The 16,895-nt window shown below is 52.4% G+C and overlaps 6 protein-coding genes across 6 annotated transcripts; 3 read left to right on the forward strand and 3 right to left on the reverse strand.

Annotated features, from left to right (window-relative positions):
• Positions 1-654: 654 nt before the first annotated feature.
• PHYSODRAFT_333121 (hypothetical protein) lies at positions 655-1,017 on the forward strand (the record flags this gene model as incomplete). Its single annotated transcript, XM_009530244.1, has 1 exon — positions 655-1,017. One exon carries the CDS (start codon positions 655-657, stop codon positions 1,015-1,017), a length of 363 nt encoding a protein of 120 aa, XP_009528539.1.
• A 3,194-nt stretch (positions 1,018-4,211) lies between these two features.
• On the reverse strand, positions 4,212-5,063 carry PHYSODRAFT_507900 (hypothetical protein; the record flags this gene model as incomplete). The annotated part of the gene is made up of 1 exon (XM_009530245.1): positions 4,212-5,063. A coding segment is annotated over one exon (852 nt), but the record flags the coding sequence as incomplete, so codon positions are not given.
• Positions 5,064-10,017: 4,954 nt separating this feature from the next.
• PHYSODRAFT_255191 (neutral zinc metallopeptidase) lies at positions 10,018-11,212 on the forward strand (the record flags this gene model as incomplete). Its single annotated transcript, XM_009530246.1, has 3 exons — positions 10,018-10,659; positions 10,707-10,877; positions 10,898-11,212. The coding sequence occupies 3 exons, from the start codon at positions 10,018-10,020 to the stop codon at positions 11,210-11,212; spliced, it is 1,128 nt and encodes a 375-aa protein (XP_009528541.1).
• Positions 11,213-11,324: 112 nt separating this feature from the next.
• Positions 11,325-11,963, forward strand: PHYSODRAFT_286188 (hypothetical protein; the record flags this gene model as incomplete). The annotated part of the gene is given in 3 exon segments (XM_009530247.1): positions 11,325-11,433; positions 11,444-11,847; positions 11,859-11,963. Coding segments are annotated over 2 exon segments (234 nt in total), but the record flags the coding sequence as incomplete, so codon positions are not given.
• Positions 11,964-13,165: 1,202 nt separating this feature from the next.
• Positions 13,166-14,066, reverse strand: PHYSODRAFT_354726 (hypothetical protein). The gene is made up of 4 exons (XM_009530248.1): positions 13,808-14,066; positions 13,671-13,742; positions 13,421-13,598; positions 13,166-13,349 (listed from the first exon to the last, which is right to left on the reverse strand). The coding sequence occupies exons 1-4, from the start codon at positions 14,055-14,057 to the stop codon at positions 13,211-13,213; spliced, it is 639 nt and encodes a 212-aa protein (XP_009528543.1). The 5' UTR covers positions 14,058-14,066; the 3' UTR covers positions 13,166-13,210.
• Positions 14,067-14,219: 153 nt separating this feature from the next.
• On the reverse strand, positions 14,220-15,155 carry PHYSODRAFT_507594 (hypothetical protein; the record flags this gene model as incomplete). Its single annotated transcript, XM_009530249.1, has 1 exon — positions 14,220-15,155. The coding sequence occupies one exon, from the start codon at positions 15,153-15,155 to the stop codon at positions 14,220-14,222; it is 936 nt and encodes a 311-aa protein (XP_009528544.1).
• Positions 15,156-16,895: the final 1,740 nt, after the last annotated feature.

Here is a 16,895-nt window from a genome sequence, read left to right on the forward strand (position 1 = left end):
GCTTCGGGTAAGCTCCTGCAGATTGTGAACTTCAACATCCAGCAGCGCCAGTACGTGGTTGCTGGTGAGAACGTGAACTTGCAGACGCTGTCGCTGGCGTTGGCTGCGTTCAAGGCCTTGAAGTCGACCGCTCCGGAGGAGGAGGAAGAGGTGATCGCAGAGTCGCTGGCGCAGGCTCGCGCTCGCAAAGAGAAGTGCGAGCAGAGTGGGCGTCCGTTTACGCTGTCCCGAGACCTGGCGACGACCCCGCTGGTTGGTATTGACGTGTCGTTCCACTCGCGCGAGCTGCTGGGCGGCGTGCCGTCGTTCCGGGCGATGCTGCGCACGAAATTCGACCCGCGGGTGCTGGAGCGCCAGCTGTCGCTTCTGGTGAACCGGTACATCCCGAACCCGGTGGCCACTCCGTTCTCGCTGGAGCGATCGTATTTCGAGGAGGTGTACCAGGCGACGAAGAGTCCGTTCTTGGCGGAGGTGCTCGACCCGATGCAGTTGCAGTTGACGACGAAGGCCCAGCCCGCGCACCTTCTGGTGGTGGAGCTGCTGGCGTACCAGTTTGCGGTGCCTGTGCAGTGGATCAAGACGCAGGCGCTGCTGTTCTCATAGAGTGGTGTTCATCGCTTCGTGGAGATTGATCCTGCTCCGACGTTGACGACCATGGCGCTGCGCACTGTGCAGGTTGGTGACTTCCCGTCCGTGCCGCGTGAGATTCTGTGGTACCAGCGCCCCCCGCGAGGTTGTTCACTTCGAGGAGGAGACGTCGAACACCTCTGCATCAGAGCTGCCGAGGCTGCGGCTGAGGCCGCGGCCGCCGCTGCGAAGGCTGCTACTGCGTCTGCTCCGAAGGCGAAAGCGGCTCCCGCGGCGCCGGCCCCTGTCGCTGCTCCGGTTGTTGTCGCCCCGGTGGCTCCAGTGCAGGCTGCTCCTGCTGCGGAAGACGCGCCAGTTGCTGCACTTCACATTCTGCGGGTGCTTCTTGCTGTGCGTATGAACAAGAGAGCAAGGAAGCCATGGACGTGAAGACGATTTGCGCCGGCGAGGCGGTGGTGGAGCACGATGCCTGAACGATCTGGAAGGGAGTGCGGCATTCCAGAGGGTGGCGAGGAGATGACCTGGTTTCGAACTTCTTGGTCTACGAGCGTGGTGCTGGGTAACGTGGCGAACCGTTTGCTGAACAAAGCTGTGGTTTTGGTTTTCCGACATCAAGGGCAATTTGTCGTGAACCGTTGGCGAGCTGCTGCATGGGAGATGTTTTGCTGCTTGATACAATTTGTGCGGAGAACAGTGCAAAGATCAATTTGCATGGTGTTTGGCAAGTGCTGTGCTGGGACCGGATTATCGAGGCCGAATTCCATTACTAGCTTTTGGTTGCTTCAAGTTTGGCTGTGGTCTCGTTGAATTGCACGAAGGACTGCATCTCGGATACCGCAGAGACAGTATCATCTCCGAGTCTTGCTCGCCGAACACTTACGGTGGAGAGAAAGCTTGCTCACTTGGGACGGACGTCGCCATCACAGCAAGAAAGTCCCGAGCCATCATCCGGATTCTTGGGAACTGGTAGAGGGTGCGAATCCAGGCACACACTGCACTGCTGCTGGTTTTCGAGCTAATGGTGGGATCCCGGTGAACGAGCCAACGATCAAGCTCTAAAGCAAACGACTCTCCTCCATCGAACCCAGTAGGCTCGTCATGCCCGAAGTTGTCGTCCAGCATTTGGTGCAGGACCTTACTCAGAGCGACCTCCTCGGTGTCTTGCTGGTTCAACGTGGAGGCACTGGTGCCTTGACTTGACTTAACTATGTGTGGGATCTCGTCTAATCACGCTCTGTACCACTGAGGTTACGGCTATGACCCCCCCTTCCTCCATAACTTAGTAAGCTGACCACTTTGTATGTATTACTTGCTACAGAACTCTTCCACCTCCGCCACAAAGTGTCGTCGCCATGCTCGATGGAGCTCGCAGAGCATGGCTCCCAAAGGCTACTCCTAAAGGCTCACGAGCTCATGACGCATCCCCCCTTATATCTCAATGCAGGCGTCTACCAATGTAAGGGCTCCTGAGTAGATGTATTGTTGCTTGCCTATACCAATAGGACACGCAATAGATAGCTTTACCTGTCTGAGGCTAGTGACAAGCACAGCACCACAATGTGGTGGCTAGAGGACGCGACCGCCACGCCTTCTAGCCTGCCTACCGCGTTCCTACCAATATTCACCGCTTGTCTCGTTGGGTGCATTTCGCAGCAGAGTTAGTGGTGGGGCCATGCAGGAAGCTTCTCTACGGAGTCGCCCACACACTATGATACGGTGCCTGACCGGCCGATTTACCTGCGAGCGGTGCCATAACGAATGTCAAACGCTACCCGCCACATACCTACGCCAGGGTATATACGTACGACAAATAATGGTGCGGGGAAGCAGCAAAGAGAAGGAAGAGCCCTTCCGAGCACTGCTGACGCGCGGTGTGTCCTCCCGATCAAGTCACTGAGGTTTCACTTGAAATCAGCTGTTTTTATTTTGGCAAATCATATCTAGAAAAAGATGGCTACATCATCAGGATTGGTAGAAACAGTGATGGCCATTAAACTGCTCGTGGGCCATGGAACTGATGATTTGCCTTAGCTCCTGTACGTCGTAGCGGGTGGTGGGCCCCGACATGCATACGGGAGCTGTGGCTGAAGCTTCGCTGGGATCAAGTACTGAACTCAGTGTAATATATAGACTTGTGACCCAACAGTGTTAATTGTACTCCGGGTCCCGTCACAACGCCCTTCGCTGTGCTACGGGGCTCGACGGGAACCTACTCAGGTCGACCGCGGAACGCACGACCTCCGCTTTGCTTCGGTGTGCATCCTGGTCGCATATAAAGATAGAACATACTTCGCAGTGCAACTCCTCCGGCCTACGCGCCGACCACTGCAGACATCCGCTCCGCTCCGGTTGCAAACAGTCTCTCTAAGGCCTCACTCAGCAGGGCCCGCCTTAGGCGGGCGTTAGTGCTTCTGTCACGTCAAGAGTATCCTGCCAAAATTGAATTTATCTACATGTATGCTCACTTGTTGCGGTATAACGGGTAGCAAACTCTTTTAAGTAGCACAATTCAGAGCACGACCACTGTATAGAGGTTGATAGCGGTGACGTCTACCTAGACTATTGAATCTCAGCCCGACATAGCCCGACTAATTCTGCCAAGCTCGACTAATTCTACCGAGCCTGACGAGTCCGACTCAATCTGAACCAACTCGACTCAGTCCGACTCAGCCCGACTCAGTCCGACGCAACCCGACCCAACCCGATCGAACGTGTGGTTGCCAGCAACATTCGCCACGTCGTCTCCGCCAAGTATCCGTGTCCCCAGCCCTCATTACAAGCCCTCTTCCATTCGCGGCCGTGCTTGCTATCCGGAAACCCCTTGGTAAACGCAGACGAACGACTTGTTCCAGCGAGTAAGACGACTCAGCCGTGGTAGCACTGGTCGTAGTTATCGAGATGTTTGAGCGCCTCACGGAAGCCTGCGAAGTAGCGTAAATAATAGGGCAATCATCTTAGTCGTAAGACGCGGTCGCGTTGAATCGACAGCACGTACGTACTTGGGATGATATGCCCGACGGTTAGCTATTTATCAGGTCAGATACGGGTAGGGCATGATGCAGAGGTCAGGCAGTATATCCGACCGCAATACCAGGTCCTACCAGACATCGGACCGCTGTGATAAAAGCGAGAGTATATTGAAATTATGATGTAAGGCAAAATATGCAGTAAGGAAAATAGATCACCTGTATGCCAATGCGTCACACGGCCATTAGACGACGGTTGAAGCTGCCAGCATGGAGTCTTCATCGTCCAAACGGTGTGGACCACACCTGCCTGCACACGACCGTTGCCGTTTGTATCGCCATCACTGTCGAGGTCCAGCTCCTCCGAGTTGTCACCCTCGGTACTCGACTCTTCCACTTCATTTGGCAGCTCCACCGGCACTGGGAGTTGGATAGCCTCGCGGCGACGTCCTCGAGCTCGAATTCCTCGAACGGCAGCAATCGTAGCCACATACTCACGCGATATGGCCTCAATTGTGGTCACGAATACAGCCAAGCTGGGGTGCGGTGTCGAAAATGCGCTGTTAAGCTCCCTATTAAACCTTTGAAGCGGGTTGTTCGTGCGTGCAACAAGGCGCTCGGTCAGGCCGTGAACATTCCAAAGAGCAGGGTCGTGAGCTACAGCCAGGTTCGCTTGAAGTAGCTCCAGAAAATGTTCCACTTCGACCGGACGTACGCTACACCGTCGTTTCTACAGCGCTCTTTGACCTGACGTTTAACCCAGCTGATGCCGCCAACTTCGACTTGCTCAATTGGCACAACTGTCAACATGTCCAATACACCCGGAGCCATGGCGATACCAGCCGCGCGGTTGGAGATACCAATGCTTTTCATCTTCCTGCGGACGGCTTGCTTAAAATGAAATAAGCAGCCGATGATATCCGCGTTTGGGAACTGGTCTCCGACTGCGTCGATGAGGGCGCGTTCGAAGTCACACACCACTTCGGCGGGTTCAAGTAGGCGATCCGATGCCTGCTGGATGCAAAAATATAATGCCGTGTAGGTGTCCATGGTGCGGTGCGTGGTCAACACGTAGAACACCGGCACAAAACACCCCGAAGCCTGGTCGTGCACCATCACCACAACGCATTGCTGAAACCCACGTGGCACGCACCTAAACGTGCCATCCACAAACAGCGATATACCCGCGTACCGGAGCAGCGAAATGAGCTCTGGGTGAGCCCAGCCAATAATTCGGCTGGGCTGATCGCTGTCGTTGGAGCCACTGATGTGGTGAAATTGAAAAAAGTTGAGAGGCCGGTCGTTTACGCGAGACAGTGGTGGCAACTCGATACGGCCGTGAATGTTCCCCCCGAAATGGCGATTGCGGGCGCGGTATACCCGGCTCAGCACTTGCTCTCGCGACAGCCCGACCAATGCCTGCTGTTGACCACCACCGTAAACCTGCTCATTGATACGAGACCAAATAGCCGTGACTGACAACGCAACATCACTGCGAGCCAAACTATCAACGGCCGTCACTGCGAGCCAAACTATCAACGGCCGTCACTGCGAGCCAAACTATCAACGGCCGTCTGCATAGGTTGTACGATGTCAACAGGGGGAGTCGCAGCAATGTGGTCCTCTTGACAACTGTGCGGACAAAGTTTGCATACTCCATGGTAGCAGCTAAGAACTCGACCTTGCCCATGCACCGCATCCCCCGGTAGTAGCTGCAACGGTACGCAATCTTGCGGCGAGATGACCACGCCCGCGTGTACCGGAAGCCGCCCAGGTGAATTGAGCTCAGGCTACGCTCATGGCACTATGTGGCAGTCGCTCTTCAGCTTGGCGCCCATTTGGGACTTGGGGTCGGCTTTGTTCAGCAGGGGGGTCTTGAGGCTGATGGCGGTGGTCACGTGCTGGTGAGTTACTGACTTGGGTCGCGGCGATGTCTTCGTCGGTGTCAGGGTCGGCGTACGCCATGTTGCGGTGTGGGGGCTGGCTTGTGTGTACTTGTGAGCGAGAAGCAAAATGACAACTGGTAGCAGAGTCCAAAGTACGGTGGTTACCCGCGCCGGTTTGTCGTCAGCACCCAAAGGGTGCGGGTGTTTCAAAACGGATGAATGCCTTAAAACGGATACGATATTGCGCTCTGTACATGTTCATTATTTTCTTGATACTTTTTAAAATTTAATTGCAAACAAGGGACTAAACTTGAGAGCTAAAACGAATCATACATTTGTGGAGATACTATTCACCTTCACGATGCAGGTTTCTCTTGACCTCTTTAAATAGAAAAGTCGCGGGCTCCTGTAATGGGAATGGGCGTGGGTGGTGTGGTCGGTTAGGAATCTTGACCGTGACGTATCATTGAAGCCCCGATCCCATGTGCTTGCATCTGTGAGGTTGAATCTGTTGCGCCTTCTGGCAACCACACGACCTACTGCATTGCTCTCCATACTATAATAGTAACACCAGGTGAGTTCATGTAATAATACAGCTAGAAAAGTACTACGGATCTGCATGCACGATAGGAAGTACAGTGCCTAGATGTACAGAACCGGTTGGCGACTACATGTATTACGAACACCAAACTGGGATCCGCAACTTCAGACAGTTTCAGAAGATAAGTGTATTTAGAACGTTGAAGGGAAACTCAAATTTGGTTTTGTTTTAGCGCTCCGAGAGATGGCAACAGTCGATTCTGCAATCAAGACCCACAAGGCGCCACACACGCAACCAATGTCCTCCCCTCCACTTCCAGGTATTAACGCGAGATCAGATCTTGTTGTGTACATTTTACGTTTAGGATTACGTCTTGGTGGATGCAACTACGTACGGTAAACGCGTACTCCTTTGGCGATGCTTCATGAGTACATAGTGAATAATGGTGGTGGATTAGACAGTTTTCATGGCTTCTTCCTGAAATCACTCTTGGCAGTTCGCTTCTTTATTTCATTGATATTGCCTGCCTCAGTCGCAGAAGGTTGCATCCAACACGCTTCCCCCCAGTTTGTCGATCTATGGATTCTCCTTTGTTTGATGGGGGTGCCGCTGGCCTAGAATACTAAGTGTGTCCCTCTTGAATCATCATAAACATCGAACGGTCTGGGCGGAACGAGGCTGTAATTACATTTCGCCCGAGCTAGCACCTCATTTAGGAAAGCAATTTGTAGTAGCGATGCGAAGTCAACAAGCGAACGAAGCGCATACTCTAGTTTACTCACACCTTGAACAAACCAAACCATGAAACGTGCAAGAAATTGGTTTGCTCGTAAACTACGCAGATTTCCGAACCAAAATTACCGCTTTCGCTGGTTTGTGGTCAGATCCTTCCAGCTTTCAAACCACGAGCGGGGGTTCGGAGTTATGTAGCGTTACAGGTTTGGAGTTACTGTGGCGCTCATTGGCTACAAAAGGCTATACATAACTAAAGTTGTAAAAGATATTAGAATTTTATAAAATAATAAATAATAGAAAAATAATATTTATTAAAAAACTTGTACTTATTAACATGTACAAAGATATCGCACACTTTCGTAAAGGTCCGCATTTGTTGAAATAAATTCTCGGGCTGTAGAATACCCAAGTATGTCGTTAAGAATTGATGCACGAGCCACAATTAATGAGCACCTTAAGATGCACAAGAGTTTGGCACAGATTTTGAAGTTGCTCGAAGTGAGCTACGACTAGCCCGCATAATATTAGACGGCGTGGGAGACCAGAGATTATCTTTAAAACACGACCAACTTTCCGGGCATTCAGCGTTGTTAACACTGTTCTAAAGTAGCGAATTACCGCTGCTAAGCAACAATTGGATACTCAACAGACCAAGCGTATGCAAACAACGCGTCTAGTTTTTTTTTTCAGATTTACAGAACATTTCAAAATTGGCGGAGCTGCACTGTTGTTAGGGATCTCATTATTAAATCCATTTACTTCTTGTGGTCATCATTGATGACTTGATGACTCATCAAGTTAACAACAGTAAATCATGTTGACCATTCTTTTTTTTCTCACGAGCAGCATTGCAGAGAACTTGGTGACTCCCGTGAACTAAATTTTTCGTGTAAATTGAAGCTGGAAATTCTTGTTGCACGTGCCAAGCGCCAGGGGAGGCAGCATCATAAACAGCTATTGCTAGTTTTGATCCTCAGCCCACACAAAAGGACGACCCATGCCGCTTTCATGAAACCAACGCGGGCCATCCAACAACAAAAAAACTAGCCAGTTCATTTCGTCGTCACTGGCAAAATATCTACTGCCACACGCCTTAACTGATTGTGAGTATTATGCGAGCTCTTGTGACTCAGCATTGAATTCCGTACCCCTACACAGCAGAACGTACTATGAAACAATAATTACGAACAAATTTCTTACCAACAAATGAGAATTCATAACGTCCTCCTACCAATTCATAACTTCCTCCTTCCTTAATGCTACTCGAGCCACCTCAAAGCAGTACATGTGCTCGTATCCTAAGGTTTTTGATTCACGGGTAAAAATTAAACTAAAATGCCGCAGACAGTTAGAAACTATGATGACGCTTCTGGAAGATGAGTGCGAGAGCAATATGGACAATCGAGTTCAACGTAGCTCTGAACAGCAATAAGTTATGCTACCTGCCAGCGTCTTCAAGAGTGTCTGCACGAATTCCCCGCTTTATCACGCCTGCACCGTTTTGTCGCGGCCCACCCTCGGGTGTTTGCTATATGCAGGCGCGCTCTATTAACAAACGCCGAGGGAGCTGTTCAAGCACCACCCAGCGCTTCGGATATCTCAATCTAGGACGTCACCATTCATTACGCCTCTCTTAGCTCCGTAGTCAGAACGGGTTTTGCTTATCGAGAAGTCACTAACCTGTAACAAGGATACTTTCTACTGATCAATAAGATAATGCACTGTATGTTAAGGAAACTACTTATGTAGATAGCCTATCTATCCCGAGCTTGCAGTAGCCAAATTGTGAACGCGACCTACGTATCAGCGGACCTTAAGGGAGCTTTAGAGACGGAACCACTTCGTCTTGAAAGTGCAAACAGAAGCAAGCCGTTGGTGTGCGCACAAACTTAGTTGTTCACGCAGACGAATATCAGCCTCTTTTGATCTTTCTTGAGAGACTTCGCATCAAATTCGCCATTTCCACTGGTCACGGCTAGTGCTGTGATGCGATCTTGCCTACTTTAAGTACCTGTAAACACATATTCCCGTCCAGCGCTCGAACGACCTAACTAAATCCTTCATTCGCTCCGTCGTCCTGGATTCCGGAGCTCCAAGTTGGAATAAGGGGACCGTTCGAAGGTTTGAGCCCGTGACATCTTAATAAACGGGCAAATTTTACGTGTAGATCCCCCTTGATTTATCGAGTAAACTTGTTGAATACCTGGATTTATATACTCTCTGACGTCGTGTCTGCCTGTGTATATTTTTTTTACCGCAAAAGAAAGTTTGAGGGAAAATGCCCATATTATCATGAGCCAGAGACTGGCTCAAGCTAATAGTAAGCTTGCTTGCAACTACTTTATATTTGGGCGTTCCCGTGGTCGCACTGATCGAAGCGGTTTCTCAATCGCGATAATTGTTGTCGTGGCCTTGCGGAAGAGCACGATAACAGTGAAGTGATTCTAACCGCGATCCATTCTGTGAAAGCCGCACTGCCTGCGAATGTGCAGCCGCGGTTCAAACCAGCGCGCTGGTTCGCAAAAACGGCATGCTTGGTTTGGAGTTACAAAATGAAACGTGTTCAAACCATGAAACCGATTCAAACCTGGTTTGCCGGTAATTTTGGTTTGGTTTAAACTGGCCGAGGTTTGGTTTGGTTTGTTCTGGGTGTGAGTTTACTGGGTGCGGTCTTGCTTAACTGGTTAGAGGAATTGAGCAGCAACGAATGTAGTCTGGGTCGTACAACCTCTGATTATAAAATATTGGCAATATTGGCAACATTATCACGGGGGGGGGGGGGGTTATCAATTAGCCACGCAGAAGACACCGACGCTTCCGTACCGTTGTGCTATTCGACTCGGCAACATCACGCTCGCGAGACGCAAGCAACAACTCATCCTCCCTGTTCCCACCTGTCTGTCGTGGGGAAACAAGTTGTTTCAAACAACGTACCTTCCCCCATCCGTGGACCCGGCACAAGCTACGGTGTGAAGCGAGAAGCGTTTGACGTTTCTTGCGGCTTAGAATTCAGGCTCTCACGTTTCATCAGCGAACTGGGCCCTGCTGGTATCCCAGAACATCCTTAGAACACACTCAAACGTGAAATGCGGTACGATCGACATAATATACAGACAAACAGCTTTTCTAGAGTGACGGTTTTTGTAAATTGGATCGTGGTGGTGGACAGGTCTTCTGTTGATCGTCCTCGAGAGCGTCGATGAGATGAGAGTAGTCCGAGTCAAGGGACTGCTGGCAAGAGATTGAGTTGACCCGCGCTTCTCGATCGCTTTAGTTCGAACTCATTCTCAAACTTCCCACGATGGCGCCAACTCGTCTTCCACATCTAATTGCGGCCGCCTTGGCGGCTACATCGACCGCCGCCAAGGTTGCCGGCCACCATGGCCACACGCACGCCCCAGCCACTGTAGCCCCCGCCATCGAGACGCAGGCCTCGAGTAGCGATTCGCCGAACCAGTGGACGCAGACCTCCAACGACGTCCCCACGGTGGCCCCCACCGCCCCCTCCAGTGCGAGTGGATCTCAGGGCTGGTCGCAGCCCACGACGACGTCCCCGGCATCCAGCGAAACTGGCGGAAATGCGAACCAGGGCTCATCGCAAGTGACGCAAACCTCGTCGCCCTCTTCTTCTTCGTCGGACACTGCGTCGTCTTCCAATACGGCCCAGTCGGCTACGCAGGGTTCGAATGCGACCCAAACGCAGACGTCCATCAACAGCACCAGCAGCGGCGACCACGCCACGTTCGGCACCGTTACCTCAAAGGCTGGCGAGTGTGTTGTCGGCAACCCGAACAAGTACGTAAGTGCTGCCGACGTCGACTGGATCTGGGCCAACCACATCGGACCGAACGCCCCTACTCGTGACGCCAACTGGAACTTCATGGACAACAAGAACTGGATCATGGACCACATCGTCAAGAACAAGGGCACGCTCAACTACTGCGTGCGCTGGGACAGCACGGAGAAGCTGTCTAAGACCACAGCGTCCAGATGCTGGAGCGTCAGTACGCGGCGTGGAACCACTGGCTCATCGGCTACGACTGCTGGCCGTACAACGAGATCAAGATCAACGTCGTCGGTTGGGCTGTCAAGGACGCGTCTCTGCTAGACTGGACGGACGACTCGATGGGTACCATTACCGTGGGCGACCTTGACTCGGACGTGTGCCCCAGTGCGATCAGAAGTGCTACCGCTTCTACGACAACGGGGCGGGCTCGTGGTCCGACACCAGCGGGTGCAAGGGTGAGCCGTTTGATATCTCGCTCTGGCCCAAGCAGGGACTCGAAGGTGGGTTCGGTTGTGACTGGGGTCAGGAGGTGAACCTCGAGAACATGCTGTCAACGCTCGACCAGGACGAGCTCGTCATTGTCGCTCACGAAATCGGCCACGGCTTCGGTCTCCCCGATTTCTACGAAGACGCCGACAAGCCCAACGCTCAGTGGCCGAACTGTATCATGATGGCTGGTAGCTCCATGACTCTATTCAAGATATGCTAGAGAACTGAAACATTGAAAATCTGGATAAAAAGACGAATAGATTACGGATAAATTACCGGTGGATATTCTAATAGGGGGTTTGAATGTAGCTATTAGCCAGGTTGTGAACGTAGGGAATAAGTGATGAACACTCTCCAAACGTGGTCCACACACTCTACCCCTAGTAGTGGGCGGCCACTAATTGAGCTCCTACTGTCTTCACCGTCACGATCAGCATACGTCGGCACTGAATGGCTCCCCCTTCGCGGAGACGCGCTAAGCCTTGGTGGCGGCGTGTCCGTTGCTTCCGTCCCCCGCATCGGTTTTGTAGTCTTGGTTCAGCTAGGTATTCAGGTCACTACTCCTTTCCCCGGCGACTGCTATCGTGGCCGACCAACCACACAGTCTCAGCCAGCACGCCCTTGTTCTTCAGTCTTGTGTTGTTCCTGCGCCTTATGCTGATCCCCTTGAGCACCTTCCCTTGACGATTGACTTCCGCAGCGTCCCCCCCCCTCGCGGACGCTCGCGCCTCGCCGCCGAATCAGCTTCCTGGGCGGTGCCGTAGTCACCAGCCCACGGGAAGTCGGTGGCTGAGCACTGAGCGCGCTGGGCTCGTCCGCTCCCGCCGCCGCGAGTCGTACCCGCGTCGAGATCTCAGCCCAGAGACACTTGCCTCACATCCTTGTCCGTGAAAGACTGAGGGCGCCGCGGCGGAGCCGCACTAGCGCCCCCGAGAACGACGCCGCTGCGCCGCTCCCCAGGAGGGCGTCACTTGGGCGAATGATCAGACGAATTTTATGGCGGATTTTTCTTCTGTTTTTTTTTCCTCCAGGAACATTGAAACGGCCAAAAGATTAGCCGTTCGCTGGCACCCATTTGTACAGCGTCCAGCCTGCTGAGGTATTCTGCTTCCGCGCCCAACACCCGAAGCCCGTGCCGGACGCCCAGACCGATTCGCCCGTGCCGGACGCCGAGAGCGAGACGCCCGTGACCAACACCAAGAGCGACTCGGCTGTGCCCGCAGCCAGACGCTCGTGCCAAGAGCGACTCGCCCGTGCCCGCAGCCGCCACGACCAACTCGTCTGTGCCCGACGCCGAGAGCGAGACGCACAAACACTAACTGTAAAACTAACACTAGCGTTTGCAAACTGTTCGTTAGTGTGTAGTGAATTTGCATTACATGTTTGTGGAGTTGAACAATTTTCAACGACTTCTCTGGCCCACATAAGAAACAACACTTTGTTCCAATACTCAAGTCCAATGCGACCCTTCGTTGTTCCACTGGAATATATTTTGAGAGTGAGAATTTAGCCCGATTGAGCAAACCTTCCCCTATCTCATTTGCTGGCCTTTCCGATTTGCACTTTTCCGTCGTACGGTATGTATACTGTGTACTCATGTATACCAAATTTTCGTGGCTGCAAGTGGGCCACAATCTTTTCTCTCCCTTTCAGCGCGACGCGTGGCGAACCATGGAGCTTCGGCTGTGCCCGGCGTAGATGCGCCCCCTCCCCCCGGACCTGGGCGCACGCAGGATCGGCGCGGGCGACGTTGATGCATCTGACGCCTCCCAGGACGAAGGGAGATGGTCGTCATGCGCTCCAAGTACTTCAGCGACAACGTAAGTGTTTGAGCAAACCCACTTCGAGTACTCCCCCTTTGCTCCCCTCCCCTCCTTACTCATATTTGTCCTGGTGATGCTAGTGAAGCGAGGTAGACGGCGTGGGCCGAGCGCTGCGTAAGTGCTAACGGACCTGTTGCTGAGCGCTTGCCACATAGCGCTGTAGTCGGGCAGGTAGATTATTTTTCGGGCCGGATACGGGTAGGGCATGGATTTGGGGTCTGACAGTTGTGTGCTCGCCTACGCGAGGGGTCCGCTGTTTGGGTCTGAGTATCCTAAAACTGATTGTGCAGTAATTCGATCCACGATTGAGGCTCGCGCTGCAATACCGGCTGCCAGGTCTCCTGCTGGAAGCAAGGCCTATCCTGCTGCCTGGCGGTGTAGACTATCCTCTCGCCCTACAGCTTGACCTTGTAATAGTCACTGACGGCAATGTGCTTCGCGGCACCATAGAAATCCAGGAAAACCAGATGCTCGATCTCCAGCACGTACAGCGCGAAGCCGTGGTTCTTCGGCCAGTGCTTCATCTGCGGATGCCTGCACCGAACATACAATCCCAAGCGGTCATGAGTTGAAGATACCAAACAACGTAAAGCACATGCTCGTACTTTGAGAATACCACGCGTTCCGCATAGCTACGCTGACTCTGCTCGACTGGCACCACTCTCCCTGTCAAGGAGAGCCGCCAGCACGTTGGGTCTTCCGGGTCCATGAGGCAGGCTTTGGCTCCTCCCTGAGCTTTGGAGAGCGCCATCGTCGCGTTGGCGTTCGCCTTCAAATCCACCGCTTCACACAGTTCCTGTCAGTTTAATGCCATAGACATGAACTGTAATGACTGTAGTATAACTCTGTGGGCACCTGTGAGATCCTCAGCCGAGAGGTAGAAGAACATGGTGCCCGTGGCGTCTTCCTTGGCGAAACCAACCCCATCTAGATAAATTTCCACGTCAGAACACCTCCATGCAGGGGGGATACGTTGGTGACAGCGCCCTCACCGCTGTACGACACGACGTTGGCGAACGCTGAGCCCTGGAAGGTGACAGAAGTTGTAGCCATGATGCCCCACACGTTCTCGTGCACCAGCATGCGAGCGTGTTTGGCGTGGAACATGGCGATCGGGCCGTTGTCCTCTGCATCCGGGGCCAAGGAGGTCGTCGACGCACTGTAGACCTCGCTCCCCTGAGCTGGAGTCGAAGCGAGCAGCAGCGAGAGCAGCAGAAGCAGCGCGACGGTGGTTGCAGCCATGATGAAGCGGTTGCTCTCGTTGGGAAGTTCTGAAATGGGTTGTCAAAATATGAGGAGCGTGGCCCTGATTGGGTGGAGGCATCCGCCTGTAGTGTCAACTTCAACATCGAGTCATCTTTTTTAATCTTGGCTACACTACTGGGGCGTCTAAAAGGTAGCCATTTAGGCCTTGGCGACGCTAATGGTCTGCTGGAGCGTGTACGTCTGGCCGGCGGGCAGAACCTGCTTCTCCGAGACGCGGCCGGGCTCGACGGCGAGCATGTTGATGTACTCTTCGGCGCCAAAGTCCTTGAACTGCTTGGAGCGCTCGACCCACGGGTTCCAGATCACGGCGTCGGTCTGGGTCCGGGTGGCCTTGCTGCCCGTGGTGATGGAGCCGGCCTTCTTGATCGTCACCTTGCGGTCAGCCGAGGAGACCACGAGGGGCGACGGCGCGTTGTAGTAGATGCTGTCGGTCTCGGCGGAGATGCTGAGCTCGGGCTCCGACTGGGTCTTGTTGACCTGAGCCACCTTGTCAAAGAACTTGAGACCCGACAGACCCGACACCTTCGTGTTGCCGTTGCGCACGTCGTCCACGTAGATGTAGTTGTGCAGCAGCGCATGGAAGTCGATGGGCTGCGTGAACGTGTTGCGCACGCGCAGAGCCGTCTCCAGCTGGTTGGCGTACAGCTTGACCTCGTACTCGAGCTTGAAGTCGACGGGCCACATCTTGCGGGTCGCGTCGCTGGCCGCCATGGTGAACTTGGCCACACTGGGGCTGTTCGCGTCAGTGGCGTCCGAGTGGCTCGCCAGCGTCCAGTTGGTGACACGGGCGAAGCCGTGGCCGGGCAGACCCTTGGCGCTGCCGAAGTTGGGGAACACGAGAGGGATACCGCCCATAATGGGGTTCACGCCGTCCAAGTACGAGTGGTTGGACAGAAAGATGACATCGCGGGAGGGGTCCTCGGCCGCGCGGAACGACTTCACGTGAGCTCCGAAGAGGAAAACCTCGGCGTTAGAGCCCGACGGGTGCGACAGCTTCGTGGTTGGGAGCTCCGCTTGCACGCTGGACGCCAGCAGGCAAGCGACGATGGCCGCGAAAGACTTGAAGGCCAACATGAAGGTTGGAACGCTGGTGTTCGTTCTGTTGAAGGGGGAATTGCTCAGTGAGCAGGGCGGGCTTGCCACCGGCCGTGGCCCACGGCGTGAGTCAAATCACACGAAGGTTGCCACGTGCTCGTTAGTACTAATCTGTATTAACCTGTACAAACGCACACCAGGTAGGCCCCATGGCGCTTTCCAAAGCTTGGATTGGCCAACCACCGCCGCAATATGCTCGACCGTGATCTCGCTGCTCGCCAAACTCGTGGGCAGGAGAACTTTCACCATCATGAGAACCATTATCGTTGCTTCGTTCATCCCATACGTCTCCGCCGCGCATTGAACTCGAGCGCAACGCGATTCCGACCGTCGACACCTCAACGATTTACGCATTCCTACAGGTTGCACTGGTACTCTGCACGAAAGCATTAGCCTGCTTGGTCTCGAGCTGGCACAATACATTCTTGTATCGCCGATCACTTTCGTACATGTATTGGCAATTTGCCAATGGCAAGATAGTTGTCGCCAACGCACGACTCCCTCCACTCCCTCTTCCGGTACAGAGACAACATGTTACCGTTATACATACTTAGTTTGCTATTAGGTGAAAATTTTGTCAACTTTGACGCATAGTCACTTCTTCTTCTGGCTGAGTTCTTGCGATATAATATCTCTAGTGTGCGCAGCGCGCGTGTCCATCGATTCCATCTTGGTACTAGCTCAAAACTACAGCTGAAAACGCAAGGCAACGCTGCAGTCTTCGTGCTGCCGCACGTGCTACAGTGGCACTTCCCTAAATAAACCCCTCTAACTGACTATGTGTTCCCTATCTGGTTAGGATTCCTCGACTGCAAACGGGATTATATGAATTTCACTATAGGTGTTCTATAACTGATCAAAAACCTCTTTATTTCGCCATTATTGGCGCCTCAACCCTCTAAATGGACGCCGTAGTAATAGATCCAAACTCATATATATTTTTCTCAATCACTTGCCTGCCTCCTCCCACGTATGCCATTGCTACCACTACTCCCGCCACAACAAATCGAGCGAATAGAGAAATTTTATTTGGGATGCTAAGTTGGAACAAAGAGTTTGCAGTAACTAAATACTGATAAATAAGCTAGCCACAGTATTTTACAATCAGCGCAGCGTACATATATATTTTACGAAAAACTAAAATATTATGATGTCGAGACAACTAGGGGCTATGCAGTAGATACCAAGCAAAAGATAAAACTGCAGGCATGGTGGCAGGATATCGGGACAACAAATATTCCCATAACCTCACTGTATTGAAACTCACATACAACCTGAGGGGATGCGATTCTGCTAATACCAATGAGAAGGAGTAGGAACAGACAATACCGCGCCTACCGTTAGTTCTGTCTGTGTGAAGACGAAACAAAACAAGAGTACAAAAATGCTGGAGGGGTACCAGGTAAAGAAAGCCCTTGTACTGTGCACCGAACATATGAAAATGTAGCCATTAGAGGTGTAGCCATTTCTTTATCTGATCAATTCTTTAACTGAAACAGCGTATTAGACCGAGCGAACTAGGTGTCATTTATAAAGGTGTCACTGTAGCTCTGTAAAACCGGGTCACCCCGGGAAAATATAATATCGTAATCTCTTTTGGTTTTGGAGTCGCCGTAAAAAATAATCATCACAATAAAGGACTACCATAATTCATTATTTTGGCATTTATTGAAATAACTATATACGAATTCAGTATACTATTATATTAATAATGGAAGT

This window comes from Phytophthora sojae (assembly GCF_000149755.1).
Source record: "Phytophthora sojae unplaced genomic scaffold PHYSOscaffold_5, whole genome shotgun sequence".
NCBI lineage: Eukaryota > Oomycota > Peronosporomycetes > Peronosporales > Peronosporaceae > Phytophthora > Phytophthora sojae.